A 15,030-nucleotide genomic window follows, 5' to 3' on the forward strand; every position below is an offset into this window, starting at 1 on the left:
AACTGACCAGTCGTATTTCCCTATATAGTCTTTGTATTTTATGGGAAAAACAGAGGGTCATTTCAAAACGGATTTTAGGGCACTTACCCTGTTTACATCTGGCTAATTTTTGGCATGTTTATAGGAAAATGGCTTGACCGTAGGGCAGACCTGTCGGTCTCACTCAAAGCCCTCGACGAGCGGGGCTAAAAAGTGACCGCGAGTGAAATTCTCTTTATATGAGCTCTATTACGAAAAAAAATTTCCTCCGACGACCCCCCTTTATATTTTGTGAGGTGGTAGGAGAACGCCTTGGGGTGTCACAAAAAACTCGCCATGTCCGGGAAAAATCGGGAAATGGGTCAAAACTGACCAGTCGTATTTCCCTATATAATCTTTGTATTTTATGGGAAAAACAGAGGGTCATTTCAAAACGGATTTTAGGGCACTTACCCTGTTTACATCTGGCTAATTTTTGGCATGTTTATAGGTAAATGGCTTGACCGTAGGGCAGACCTGTCGGTCTCACTCAAAGCCCTCGACGAGGGCTAAAAAGTGACCGCGAGTGAAATTCTCTTTATATGAGCTCTATTACGAAAAAAAATTTCCTCCGACGACCCCCCTTGATATTTTGTGAGGTGGTAGGAGAACGCCTTGGGGTGTCACAAAAAACTCGCCATGTCCGGGAAAAATCGGGAAATGGGTCAAAACTCACCAGTCGTATTTCCCTATATAATCTTTGTATTTTATGGGAAAAACGGAGGTCATTTCAAAACGGATTTTAGGGCACTTACCCTGTTTACATCTGGCTAATTTTTGGCATGTTTATAGGAAAAAGGCTTGACCGTAGGGCAGACCTGTCGGTCTCACTCAAAGCCCTCGACGAGGGTTAAAAAGTGACCGCGAGTGAAATTCTCTTTACAGAGCTCTATTACGAAAAAAAATTTCCTCCGACGACCCCCCTTGATATTTTGTGAGGTGGTAGGAGAACGCCTTAGGGTGTCACAAAAAACTCGGCATATCTGGGAAAACTTCGTAAAGGGGTCAAAACTGACCAGTTGTATTTCCCTATATAATCTTTGTATTTTATGGGAAAAACAGAGGGTCATTTCAACGCGGATTTTAGGGTACTAACCCTCTTTACATCTGGCTAATTTTTTGGCATGCTTATAGGTAAATGGCTTGACCTTTAGGGAAAACTGTCGGTTTGACCCAAAGCCCTTGACGAGGGCTAAAAAGTGACCGCGATTGAAATTCTCTTTATATGAGCTCTATTACGAAAAAAACATTCCGACGACGACCCCCCTTGATATTTTGTAAGGTGGTATGAGAACGCCTTGGGGTGTCACAAAAAACTCGGCATATCTGGGAAAACTTCGTAAAGGGGTCAAAACTGACCAGTTGTATTTCCCTATATAATCTTTGTATTTTATGGGAAAAACAGAGGGTCATTTCAATGCAGACTTTAGGGCACTATCCCTCTTTACATCTGGCTAATTTTTGGCATGCTAATAGGTAGATGGTTTGACCTTTAGGGAAAACTGTCGGTTTGACTTAAAGCCCTCGACGAGGGCTAAAAAGTGACCGCGATTGAAATTCTCTTTATATGAGCTCTATTACGAAAAAAAATTTCCGACGACGACCCCCCTTGATATTTTGTGAGGTGGTAGGAGAACGCCTTGGGGTGTCACAAAAAACTCGGTATATCTGGGAAAACTTCGTAAAGGGGTCAAAACTGACCAGTCGTATTTCCCTATATAATCTTTGTATTTTATGGCAAAAACAGGGAAATTTTAACTCAATTTTTAGGTTACTTAACGTCTGTACATCATGCTAAGTTTTTGCATACACTACTATAGATGACTATGCCGTATGGAAAAATTGTTGGTCAGACTCAAAGCCCTCGACGAGGGCTAAAAGATGATCGTGAGTGAAGTTTCCTTATATGAGATATATATATATAAATAAATTGACGAACGATCCCCTTAATATTATATGACGTCGTAGACCGACCCTGGAGGGTAACAAAAAAATGTATTCCCGTCGGAAACAGCCATTATAGTCGTTAAATATGTTCATATACCGTAATTTCTTATACAAGCATAGCAAAGACATACGTCATACGTTCAGTTTTCAAGGGAGGTAACGTTTTTTAAATTATTTTTTTTCAAATAATTGTATACTATTTTAAACAGAAACAGAAAATGACGAAGTATAGCATTTGTTGTATTACAAAATTAATTGTTAATTCAGTTACATATCCTAATTAAATAATCAAATAAATTTCAAAGGCAATGTAATATAAACTATTAGATATACTGTTCATGGAACCTGTGTAGTTCTAATTCCATTTTAGTTATAGATTGCGTACTTTCCACTATTTCTCTGAGAACGGAATTTAAATGACAAACAAAAACATTTTTTCTAAAGTTAGCATTTCTGTTTAAATTAAAGCACTCTCCACCCAATCCATCGCTAAATAATTAAGTATTCAAATTCTCAAATGTTTTTTAAAAACCTAAGCGAAGCTAGGCAGTATGCCTAGTATATATATAAAACAACTATTACCCAACGGGTACACGAGTGCTTGGCCGATAGATTGCTGTAAATTTTATGGTGCCTCGCGAGCAATAAATGATGTAATACCCGCTCGAAGATAGCCGCTGTCCGAATAGCAGTGTGAAAACTTGCCGGGGGTACAATGTTTCACATCGCAATAAACGGATAACCGTAAGCTGTAGAAGTCCGAAAAGTTCGGGTTAGGTAGATACAAAATAATAGTACCAAATTAAAAAATAAAAATTTTAACGAAACCTAAGTATTTTGTACCCTTAAAGATATTGTGAAAAAAATCAAAAGTAGTAAAAAATGCCTTTTACATGAACTTAAGCAAGAAAACATGGTAACCGTTTAAATTGACAGATTATGTAAAATCTATCGAAAAAAATGCATTGTAGATTAATTGGTGCGATCGTTTATAATTGTAGTTATTTGTTCTTCGCTGTCTATATGAGCCTTTTTGCTTTTAGTTTGCGGTTCATTGCGTAATGTGCACTTTTATTTTGAACACGATGCTATTTGTTAGGGTTAGCCGTGAGAGGGCTTCATTTTTTCATACCATTATTACCAAATGTGGGCGTTCCATTACCAATAATCTTCTTTATAAGTTAACACTTGGCATTGGTGCATGCAAGGGATGGGAGGTTAGGGGGTGGGGTTACAACCCCCCATAGACATTCCATGTAAAAAATTATTGTCATAATACCACAGTTACTTATTTACATTTGTTTTTGAAAAAGTTCATATGTATAATTGTATACTTATGTTTTGAACAGTCATCTATAAACTGACGCTATGTTCACACAGAGTTGGCTATCCACCCAACCCCACATTATCAACCGAACGGGAGAGGCCATATTTGTGTAGAGTGACATTTATATCACACCTAGCTATACGATGGGTAAGATAATAGACCTAAAGTGATCTAATAGTTGTGAATAGTTGTGAATGAAGATAAACCTCCCCTTCCCCCCAACACACCCCGAACTGATCTATTAAGTAAATTTGGGAAAACCCGTAATGAGATACCAAAAGTAGACTACTATGGCACAAAATCATTAGTTTTTAAAACAGGTAAAAATAGAACACTGTGAATATTGTTTTAGCAATTACCAGTCTAAATTGTTAGAGGCGGAGTCTAAGGCTAGGCTGCAGGTTGAAAGGGACGAGAGGGCTGCAGATAGGGCGCTAGCTAGGACTACAATCGAATCAGAAGAAAGACTAAAATTGAAGGAGCTGGAACTAGCAATGGAGGAGAAGAAGGGGAACAGGGAGGAAGACATAAAGGGCAAGGGCACGGACCCCAAGAATTAAGCTGAATGGGCTGAGAAACAGTAGGGACCAAACAGATATGGGAGCCGAAAAGGGAGGTCTTAAAACACTTTGGTCTGACGGAGCAACGATACAGTGAGAAGTTTAATAGCGCCCAACCATCAGAACAAGATAGAGCAGGGAGGGTGCGGCATTACTTGAGAAGATGGGTCGAAGCTAGCAAGTGTGACAAAACATTTGACGGACTGTGTGGCCTACTCTTAAAAGACAAAATAATGAGAACATTCGGATAAGACGTAAGACAGCACGTCCTCAGGCAAAACCCGAGGACAATAACAGACGTAGAAAATGCTTGTGACAACTACTTTGACATCTACCCAGACAGAAAATTAAAACCGATCGACATGTCAGAGGACTCATTTGTTGCCCCCATGGCACTTACATCAGGATCTAGGAATCCCTTTAGAGAGGACAAGGACAAACGAACACTAAGACCTAGATCTAAGTTCCCCATTAGAGAGGTATGGTGCACAAGAAATGAAGTCACCCTTCAACAGGAGCGAAGAAGACAAAGCCCGGTCCGACCAAGGCCGAGTAGTAATAATAGTCCATGAAGACGCCCAATCAAATGCTTTAACTGTGGGGCTGAGGGGCACATAGCAGCAGGGTGCCGGCTCTATCATAGACAAATTGGACATGAGTACAGAGGGAGAAGGGTAGGCTTCAAGGACATTCAAGACATATGACTAGTCCCAGAGTTTAGCGGGGAGTGCGGCGACTGTGTACAATGCCTAAGTCAAGTAAAGGGCGCTGTCCCTGTAGTGAACATAGGAGCTAATCGGAGATTCATAAACTACAGAGGGTCACTTCCTATAGTTCCAGGAAAACTGGATGGGAGGACGGTGACCATCCTACGGAATACGGGATCCGTAGTCATAGCGTGTCGAAAAGCTCTAGTCTCAAGAAATAGATGGACAAGAGAATGGATAACCATAAAGACCGCGGATGGAGATAAGAAAATAGTACCAGGAGCTGTAGTCAACATAGAAACACCATACCTTACGGGAGAGTTCTTTGCCGTCCTTTTAGACGATCCACCAGCGGAACTTATAGTAGGGACTGTAGCAGGTGCAAAACTACCGAGGGAAGATTCGCTAACATTAGCGGCGGTTGAAACCAGAGGACAACTTAGAGCAGGGGGCAACCAGAGAAATGAGCCGGGGCATAAGATTCTAGACCAAATATAACGACACCGAAAGATTTTAAAACGCAACAGAGCGGAGACAAAACATTACCTAAGTGGTGGAAGCTCGCGGCAAGCAATGTAAAATGATAGATGGGTTATTATATAAGATCATACAACAAAACACAGCAAAAAAGAAGATAGATTAGACTAGCAATCCCAAGGGGACTTAGGCCCACCATCATGAAGCTAGGACACGAAACACACCTATGGCGGGGCACATGGGTGTAACGAGAACGAAAGGCAGAATTCTGTCACAATTTAGCTGGCCAAGGGCAGGGGAGGATATCAAGCGTTACTGCGAAAGTTGTGATGTCTGCCAGAAAATCAAAAAGAATGTTGGTGGCAAGGCGCTTCTGGGTAGAACTGAGGTAGTGGGACGACCGTTTGAGAAACTCGCCAAAAATAACAGATTCATACTCACAGCCGTAGACATATGTACACGGTGGCCAGAAGCCGTACCACTGAAAAATGTAACGGCAGCAGAGATTCAAGATGCGCTACTCTCCATCTTTACGAGGATGGGATTCCCGGAAGTCATACTCTCAGATAACGGGACCCAGTTCATGTCGGAAATTTTTCTGCGCCGTGTCTAAAATGTTGGGGATTAAAATCATTCACGCTTCTGCATATCACGCCATGGCCAACGGGGCGGTAGAACGATGGAATGGAACGTTGAAGGAAATGCTAAAGAAAACAGCTATAGACAAGGATGACGATGGGGACGTCTTCATCCCAGCGGCACTTTTCGCCTACAGAGAAGAACCGAATGAAAGCAATGGTTACCCGCCATTCGAACTTATGTTCGGCAGGAAAGTGAGGGGCCCGATGAGCATCCTAAAGGATATCCTTACAGGAGAAGTGAGGGAATATAAGACAAGAGCTGCATATGACTACCTGCTAGACCTTAAACAGCAGTTGCAAACGGCATACAGTTATGCAACCCGCAATTCAGAAGATGAGAAAGATAAAGCAAAGAGCTACTATGATAGATCAGCTACAACCAAAGATATCAAAGTGGGGGATCATGTGCTGATATTGAAGCCCCAACTATTGAACAAACTAGAGCTAAGGTGCGCGGGACCTTACGAAGTCTTTAAAAAAATCGGAGACTGGACTATGTTATTAAAACAGGTGACAGCACTAAGGTGGTCCATGTAAATCGGATGATGCTGTACCATCACAGACAAAAACCAGATGACAGCAAGGAGCACCCGATGTTAGCGACAATGTCAGGAGTGGTGGAGGCAGAAGAAGAAAACCAAGTATCACTAACAGATGAGGAGGACTTGGAACCGGGTATCCCATTGGACACAATAAAAACACCCGACATATTGGAAGAAACCAAGTTAAGTGATAATAAAATAGGAGACACCATGACAAAAAAACAGCGGACGGACCTAAACAAAATTATCCAAGAGTACACAGCTGTTATAAGCAACTTACCTGGAAAAACAAACTTGCTAGAACATAAAATAAAACTGACCAACACCAAAGCAATAAGAACGAAACCCTACTATATACCATACGCCCGAAGAGAGCTTATGAAGAAAGAGATGGATGAAATGGAGAGACTGGGGATAATAGAGAGGTCCGACTCCGACTTCAGTGCACCTGTTGTACTAGTTAAGAAAAAAGATGGTCGACAAGGTTCTGTGTAGACTATAAGAGACTTAACGCAGTCACAGTCTACGACGCGGAACCCATCCCAGATACAGATGAGCTGTTCGCTAAATTAAATAGGGCAAAATATTTTACTAAACTCGACCGTACAAATGGGTATTGGCAGATCCCCATGCAAAATGACAGCAAAAAACTCACCGCATTCGTCACACCCTGGGGCCTATTCCAGTTTAATTACCTGCCCTTTGGCCTATGCACGGCACCCGCCACATTCGCTAGATTAATGCGAGTCGAATTAAAAGACTTGGAAAATGTGGTGTCATTTTTTTATGACATCTGTATCTACAGCGAGACATGGAAGGAACACCTTATGGCAATAAAGGCGGTGTTCAATAGATTGAAGGACGCGGGCCTGACAGTAAGACCTGCCAAATTGGAGCTAGGGTTTGAAAAAATTAATTTCCTAGGACACTTAGTGGAGAGGGGGCTGCTGTCACCAGAAAAAAACAAGGTAAACAAAATCTTAAACGTAGCAATACCCACCACAAAGAAAGAGGTAAGATCATTAGTGAGTCTTATAGGGTATTATGCTAAATTTATACCAGAATTCAGCGAGGCCAACGCAATACTGACATATTTGTTAGCGAAGGGTATTCCTGAAAAGGTCGTGTGGTCGGATGAATGTAACCGTGCTTTAAAACTGGTCCAGAAACACTTAAACTCAGAACCATTTCTTATTTTACCTAATATTAAAGAGCAATTTATCATCAGGACCGACGCCTCGTCACGAGGTATCGGGGCAGCCTTGATGCAAATGAGAAATGGGGTCCTGAGACCAGTAAAATACATTAGTAGAAAACTCCAACCGAGAGAGACTCGGTACTCTACTATAGAAAGAGAGTGTCTAGCAATTGTCTGGGCCACAGGCAAACTAGCGTTGTATTTATACAACGCTAATACAACGCTAGCTTCGTACTGCAGACGGACCAGCGTGCTCTAAAATACCTTCATAACTGTAGGTTCAATAATGCCAGACTGACACGCTGGTCCTTACTGCTACAGGAATATAAATTTACTATAGAACATATCCCGGGGAGGGATAATCTTCTAGCTGATTTTTTGTTAAGAAATTTTAGATCGGGAGTCTGTGATGTAAATTATAATTTAAACCAATGTAGCCAGAGAGCGCAAAGGGTAGACTCAATTTAATTTTTTTGAATGTTAAAGGTTTGAGACAAGTGTAGGAGTCATAAACCATTGTAGCCAGAGAGCGCAAAGGGTAGAATCAAATTTTTGTGATGTAGAGTGGTTGAGATATAGGTAGGAGTCATAAACCAGTGCAGCCATAGAGCGCACAGAGTGGACTCACATTTTGGTGATGTAGAATGGTTCAGATATGGGTAGGAGTCATAAACCAGTGTAGCCATAGAGCGCAGGTTGACTCAATTTATTTTGGATGTAGAAGGGTTCAGATATGGTTAGGAGTAATAAACCAGTGTAGCCACAGATCGCACAGGGTAGACTCAACAATTTTGGTTTGGAAAGTTTCTAGATTTGGTACGATGCAACTGGGTGTGTATGATTTTTTTTTGTTTGTTACTTACACGAATGTAATGTGCTAGCTCGAAATTGAAGTAGTCTGTATGTTTGGTTAAATTCAAATGATGTATTTTTCTAAAGAGGCTGATTAGTAGTCTAATGTATATTCCATGTCGGTAGCAGTTCTGTATATTTTCATCATGTATTCCATTGTAAATACAATCTGAATAGTCTAGAACTAGGGGAGAGTGCGTGTGTGAGTGGATTTCACCCTACTGTGTAGTTACCCTTGTATGTTTATGTATTTTCCCACGTTTTCTTTAACTTGCTTTCGCGTCTGTTTATTTGTTTGTTTTTCCAATCAAATCTTGCGATCAAAATTTCGGGCACTTCCCAGTTAGCTAGTGCGCTGAAATTTTCAGGGAAGCTTTGTTTTTGATGACAATACAATATTCAATTATCATTATTACTAAATTGATCCATGGAAAACTTTTATTGATCATTTTAGACTTCTACTGATTTGTACCAAAAAAAGGACATAACCCAGTAATTGTAATTTGATGAAAACAAGGTTCGGTACCTTCCCTCTTCAGGCTTACTGAGTAGTGGTTACGCGGTATTTGTGTAGAAACCTATGCAAATCTAACACAGAAGAAACGTCGATTGGAAAAGGCACGTGTTTTGTACGAGTTTTCTTCGTTTACCCAAAAAAAAGTGAATGCGAGAAGATCAAATCGATAGCAAGATTTGAATGCAAACAAACAGTCGAAAACTAAAAAGTAGAAAATAATTATCATTAAAAAAGTTTTTAAAAACCCACGTTTTCTGATAGAGCTAAAAAGTAGAAAATAAATGCTATACATCACAATAATGAAAGCGATCACTCTACTATAAGCGATGAAAAACGTAGGGCGCCGTGATTTTCTTACAGTTTCTAATACTGTTGACTCTACAAGCTCCCTAATAAAAGTCAATAGTATTAGCTAATCAAAAGTAATATAACTTTTACATCTTATATTAACAATGACCGATAAAAAACTTTTACTTCGGCGCCCCACGTTTTTCATCGCTTATAGTAGGGTGATCGCTTACATTATTGTGATGTATAGCATTTATTTTCTACTTTTTAGTTCAATCAGAAAACGTGGGTTTTTAAAAACTTTTTTAATGATAATTATTAATCCCAAGGTCGAATGCGGGTATAAAAGGGCGAGTGAACGATTGTAGGGGGACAGCCAGCGGGTTAGTTGCTAGCGATTAGGACGAGGGCTAGGCTTGAATGTATTTGAGACGGAATAAAAGTAACGAACTTACTCACGAAGAGTTGTCATTTATCTGAAACCAACCCAGAACGTAACAGCTTACAAATATAATCTTAAAAATTTACCTTTCTGAAAATCTTCGGTAATTTCTTCTTTAATACTTTGAACCAAGTTCATTTTTTTCCAAAGCTGACGTTTTCCGTTGTTTTCGTTTTGTATTAGTGACAACAGGACAGTCACTTTGTTTATAACCTACTTCTCTATAACGCCACCTACCGCCGCTTATTGAGAAATACAGCCTATTCATTTGCGAGATATTTCCATTTTAGTTTAAAAAAAACCAAAAAGAGATCACACGTGTGGTGCAAAGAATGGTTCAGAACGAACAAGAGTTCCGATCCGCAAAAAAAGTATTATCTCTGTTTTGAGATATTCTAAATGTCTATCATGGTGTCTCCACTTCTCCCCCTTCTTGCTACCCCACAGGTAATGGTACACATCTGGACCTGAATTCAGCAGTATCTTAAGGCTGACCGGGCCTCGACCCCGGACTGCTGTCACGAGGGCGGAGCCTGAGTCATGTGACCTGTAGGGTAGGGACGCTACAGTCCGGTCACTCTACCTTCTCCCCTCTTCGGAGGTACACGTTTATTTTGGTGCTAAGACACTAGCCATTATAACATTATATTTATTTTGGTGCAACGGCACTTGTTCTCCACGGAGAAATTAAACGTACGTTTGGCAACGTGTGTAGAGGATTGTGTGGCTTCATTGGAAGGTAATTAACACTTACTTTTATTAGTTGTACTGTTATAATATTAATTAATAAGTATGGAATGAGTATAAAACAATGTATGAATGAAAAGCATATTTTCTAGTAATGTTTATTGTAGGCCTATGTCAGGCTAACGTAAATGTAGTATTATCTTTGTTACAATAATTAAACTGTCTGTCTGAAGTCTGAATGAATGTTTATAGCACACATGTTAGGAAGATTGTCAAATGTCTTTACAGCCGGCAAGTTTGGGGCTAAAGCTTAGACGATACAGAGGTCTGTGTGAGCAAGTGTGGCCACGCCTCCCTGAAGACCAGTCGCCCATTCCAGGCTAATCAAAGTTCTAATGTGCTCCTATGTCAATTATTTTATTTAGCAATGTATTAAAAGTTAAATGATTGTTTAATTATTGACTCATAATTTTAAAGCCTTTTTACTGAGCCAAATATTGGCAACCCGGCAATAATAATTACATAACTATTAATAAATACAATATTAATTATTAGGGGACCTCTTGTCCAACGAGACAACCCTAGGCCAAACAAGCCATTCTGTAGCTGCGGCTATACATATATTTATTTATTTACTCGCTAGAGCATATTTGCTACATTGGGGCTCGTATCAAAGCCAGATTATATATATATATATATATATATATATATATATATATATATATATATATATATATATATATATATAATTACTATTGCATTTTTATCATTGATATGTAGGTAGAATTTAATTTAATTTTGTTAATTTTGTTACTTTTTATACCACAATTAGAAAAAATTTGTACATCGTTTACCAGTAATTGCATATAGTTTTCAGACTGTCAAAGTCAAAGTTAGACCTAGCTCTACCCACCCTAGATACCACCCAGCTATCTTCCAAGGCTGTGACTCAGAGCGACCACTGCAGTTCGGTGTCTCTTGTTCAGGCAAGTTCAGATACTGTCAGTGCTCTACATATTTTTTTTAATACAGCTAACACTAGCTGGATACCCTGACCAGTGACCACCCTACTATCACCCTTGTACAAGTGTATTATTCTTTTGACCTAAAGTTGACCGGACGCCATGGCATTATACCAGGCTACGCAGCGGTCACAGCTAGAGATTAAACGGGAGGGGGAGGCGTTAGGTTACGCGGGGACAAAGCTTTTAAAATGGGTTAGGGTGAGGTGGACGCTGAACGGGCTAGGGTAGACCGGGAACGGGAATTTAAGCAAGCAGAGTGGGCTAGGGACAAGGAAAAAGAGGAGCGTCAAATTCAGCTGTTAGAGCTGGAAATTAAACGAATAGAGTTAGCGAATCGTAGCAACGAGTATGTGTGGAAGGGGGAGGAACAAATAGGTGTTGCAACATCAAAGGTTTCACTACCAAAGTTTGATGGGGTGGTCGATCACCTGGACTTTTTTCTCCTACATTTTGAAGAAGAGGCTAGGCAAAACAGATGGAGGCAAGACAGCTGGAGTAATGAGCTCCGCAAATTAATGCCGGCGGAACTATTACCAGTATGCTTTATGGGACATATTAATTATTAAGGGACCTCTTGTCCAACGAGACAATCCTAGGCCAAACAAGCCATTCTGTAGCTGCGGCTATACATATATTTATGTGCGGTATGACTCGCTAGAGCATATTTGCCACAATCTCCCCACTGACATGATTAGTTTCGAACAAATTAACGTCATTAGCTCTTGCCGGAAATGCTCGTTTTATGAGATTAAAAGCCTCTGGTATATATTCGGCTGGTATAATGGACAGATCAAACGGAAAACATATTCACATACTTTTGCAACGGCGTCCATTTAAATATACAAATGTCTAGACATAAAAAATAGGTCAATGTTGCACGCGTAGGTTACATTTAAGCTGGCAAAATGTGGCGGGGCCTGACGTTTTGTCTGTGCTTTTAAAAAATTAGTGTACATGTGTACAGGATCCGATTTATTTTGGAATAAAAACATTCATTGTTTTTGGTCGGATTTTAAAGTCTTAAAATTGGCGGATCTGGTGAATTTACTGTTAGGTAATCAATAGAGGTTCATTTTTCTGTTTGCTACTTGTGACTTTAAGAACAGGGAGGGTCGGCGTAGTGAACATATCTGTTCTAATATTCACACTAGATTCACATAATATTTAAGATTTTATAGACATTAATTCATTCCCTGATGTCAACATAAATATTCTTTTTACATATAAAAATATATCCAAAACTCAAAACCGAAGTCTACATGTAGGCTAATATATTAGGTTATGGTTTGCCTGCGCCCCTCTTGGGACATAGGCCGCTGACAAAAATGGTTTAAAAAGTGTGGTCAGTTATGGACGACCCCTTTTGCCTGTACTGCCCTTTTGTCCGTATATTTTTTCGAAATTTTCTATTTCACATATCTAAATTAAGTGAAAAAATTTAAGTTCTTCTTAAGTTTCCTCTAAAAATCAGAATAGTATTTAACTTTGACTTTAGTACTTATTTAGTTTAATGTTTAAAATGTGTTCAGATGAGAAAAAATTAAATGGTAATTACCTCACAATACGACTATACTAAAGTGTGCAAGTCTATATACGTTTGACTAAATCGGCAAATATGATTAATACAAAGAGTGTGACGTGGCCTAGATGTTCATAGCGAAAGCGTGTAGGCACGGAGAGATTGGGTGTGAGAGTCGCCTCCCCTGACAAGTGTGTGAACTCTAGTGTGTAAGCAGTGTGTGGTATCGTCAACTTAGGGTAGCATGTAGTCAGTGTTTTCGTCAATGTTCACTGTTTCTCTGTTGTAGTTGAAAATTATATTGGATTATTACATTTGAACTGTGTTTTAAATTGTGTTATACCTTGTTCCACTATGAAATGGAAAGCTAAGCATAACAAGTGAGGGCTTAAGTCCGGGATTTGAACACAACAAGATTTTTGAGAAGTTTTACCCCTAGACAAAAAAGAAAACATCTAGTATTAACGGCATCGTTACAGCCGACTGGGAAGTGTCTAGTATCAACGGCAGCGTCACAACCGACTGGAAAATTTCTAGTATCAACGGCAGTGTCACAACCGACGGGAAAATTTCTAGTATTAACGGCATCGTTACAGCCGACTAGAAACTATCTAGTATTAACGGCAGCGTTACAGCCGACTAGAAACTATCTCGTATCAACGGCATCGTTACAGCCGACTAGAAAACATCTAGTATTAACGGCAGCAGTCATCGCCGACGTGAAAAGACTTCGTATCAACAGCCACAAAACTTGTGAACAGTGCTGCAGACATCATGGCCATAAATAATGACATTAAAAATACAGTGATAAAGCTAGGAGAGAAGTTGAGAGAACTTGCTAGCTACAAAGTGGACTACATTAGCATAGCAAGTAAGTTATCAAATTTTAGAGCTACAATATTAGCATCTCAGTCCTTGATCACATCAGAAGCAAATCATTGCGTCGCCACCAACATGAAAGCTCTAGCTACTGTCCCACTTACAGAAGACCTAATCAACCAGAGACGCAATCTAGGCAACAAGTCAACAGAGTGGAGAACTAGGTCAAGGGCAGCTGAGCAGAAGGTAACTTTAATCCAGTATCAAGCTCATAGTCTTTTTAAAGATACTAATGAGACTTTAATTATAGTTAAAGACTGTGATGTCAAGATAGCAGGATCGAAACAAAAATGTTTGGACGCCAGAGCTGAGCAGAAGAGCCAGAGCCAACGTCAGAGCCAGAGCCAGTGCCAGAGCCAGTGCCAGAGCCAGTGCCAGAGCCAGTGCCAGAGCCAGTGCCAGAGCCAGTGCCAGAGCCAAAGTCAGAGCCAGAGCCCGTGCCAGAGCCCGTGCCAGAGCCCGTGCCAGTGCCAAAACCAGAGCCAGAGCCAAAACCAGAGCCAGAGCCAAAACCAGAGCCAGAGCCGAAACCAGAGCCAGAACCAGAGCCAGAGCCAAAGCCAGAGCCAAAACCCAGAGCCAGAGCGAGAGCCAGAGCCAAAGCCAGAGCGAGATCCAGATCGACATCCAGAGCCAAAGACTGTACCAAAATTAGAGTGGTGTACGAACTTGTGTTATCTGAATAGCTTCTAGTTTTCATTGTCATCATTGACTTGATTTATTTCAACATATCTAACTTCATAAAACGAAAGGAAAGTAACATTGTTCTGATGTATTGTAATTCAATTCAAATGCTTTATTGATGACAAATGTTTTTTAAAAACCTTGTTGACTTATAGACTAGACGTATAAAGCTATAAGTAGTTAATTCATGCTTACGTCCAACATTTTATTGTAGAGATATAATTTTTACCCGCCATCATTTATTTCTAGGGAGATTTAAAGCATGTAAAAGGTCAGATAAATATTGTATTAAAATTGTTACTGTACATGTTAAGTAGTTGTGCAGGATAGACCTTAGAAATGCTGTTTAATTTTAGTAAAAATAAGAAACCTCTTTTTTTAGGGGGGAGGTGTGACGTGGCCTAGATGTTCATAGCGAAAGCGTGTAGGCACGGAGAGATTGGGTGTGAGAGTCGCCTCCCCTGACAAGTGTGTGAACTCTAGTGTGTAAGCAGTGTGTGGTATCGTCAACTTAGGGTAGCATGTAGTCAGTGTTTTCGTCAATGTTCACTGTTTCTCTGTTGTAGTTGAAAATTATATTGGATTATTACATTTGAACTGTGTTTTAAATTGTGTTATACCTTGTTCCACTATGAAATGGAAAGCTAAGCATAACAAAGAGTGCTAACGTTTAAACAAAAATGTACTTGGACTTCAGGACACATTTTTTCCAGATATAAA

At 39.9% G+C, this 15,030-nt stretch overlaps 1 protein-coding gene across 2 annotated transcripts; it reads left to right on the forward strand.

Annotated features, from left to right (window-relative positions):
- The first annotated feature begins 13,207 nt into the window (after positions 1 to 13,207).
- LOC131936288 (uncharacterized) lies at positions 13,208 to 14,954 on the forward strand. 2 transcript variants are annotated; one of them, XM_059293205.1, is made up of 3 exons: positions 13,208 to 13,618; positions 13,715 to 13,812; positions 14,693 to 14,954. In XM_059293205.1, the coding sequence occupies exons 1-3, from the start codon at positions 13,522 to 13,524 to the stop codon at positions 14,723 to 14,725; spliced, it is 228 nt and encodes a 75-aa protein (XP_059149188.1). In that variant the 5' UTR covers positions 13,208 to 13,521; the 3' UTR covers positions 14,726 to 14,954. The 2 variants fall into 2 exon arrangements, with proteins under 2 accessions (XP_059149188.1, XP_059149187.1); XM_059293204.1 differs by having other exon boundaries at positions 13,208 to 13,812.
- The last annotated feature ends 76 nt before the right edge of the window (positions 14,955 to 15,030 follow it).

This window comes from Physella acuta, unplaced genomic scaffold (assembly GCF_028476545.2).
Source record: "Physella acuta isolate Inbredline_101_S28 unplaced genomic scaffold, ASM2847654v3 ptg000174l, whole genome shotgun sequence".
Taxonomy (NCBI): domain Eukaryota; kingdom Metazoa; phylum Mollusca; class Gastropoda; family Physidae; genus Physella; species Physella acuta.

Coding starts and splice junctions, on each gene's coding strand:
- LOC131936288 (XM_059293204.1), top strand. CDS start 13,522: ATGGCCATAAATAATGACATTAAAAATACAGTGATAAAGCTAGGAGAG. Junction 13,813..14,692: donor CAAGGGCAGCTGAGCAGAAG/GTAACTTTAATC, acceptor CTCTTTTTTTAG/GGGGGAGGTGTGACGTGGCC.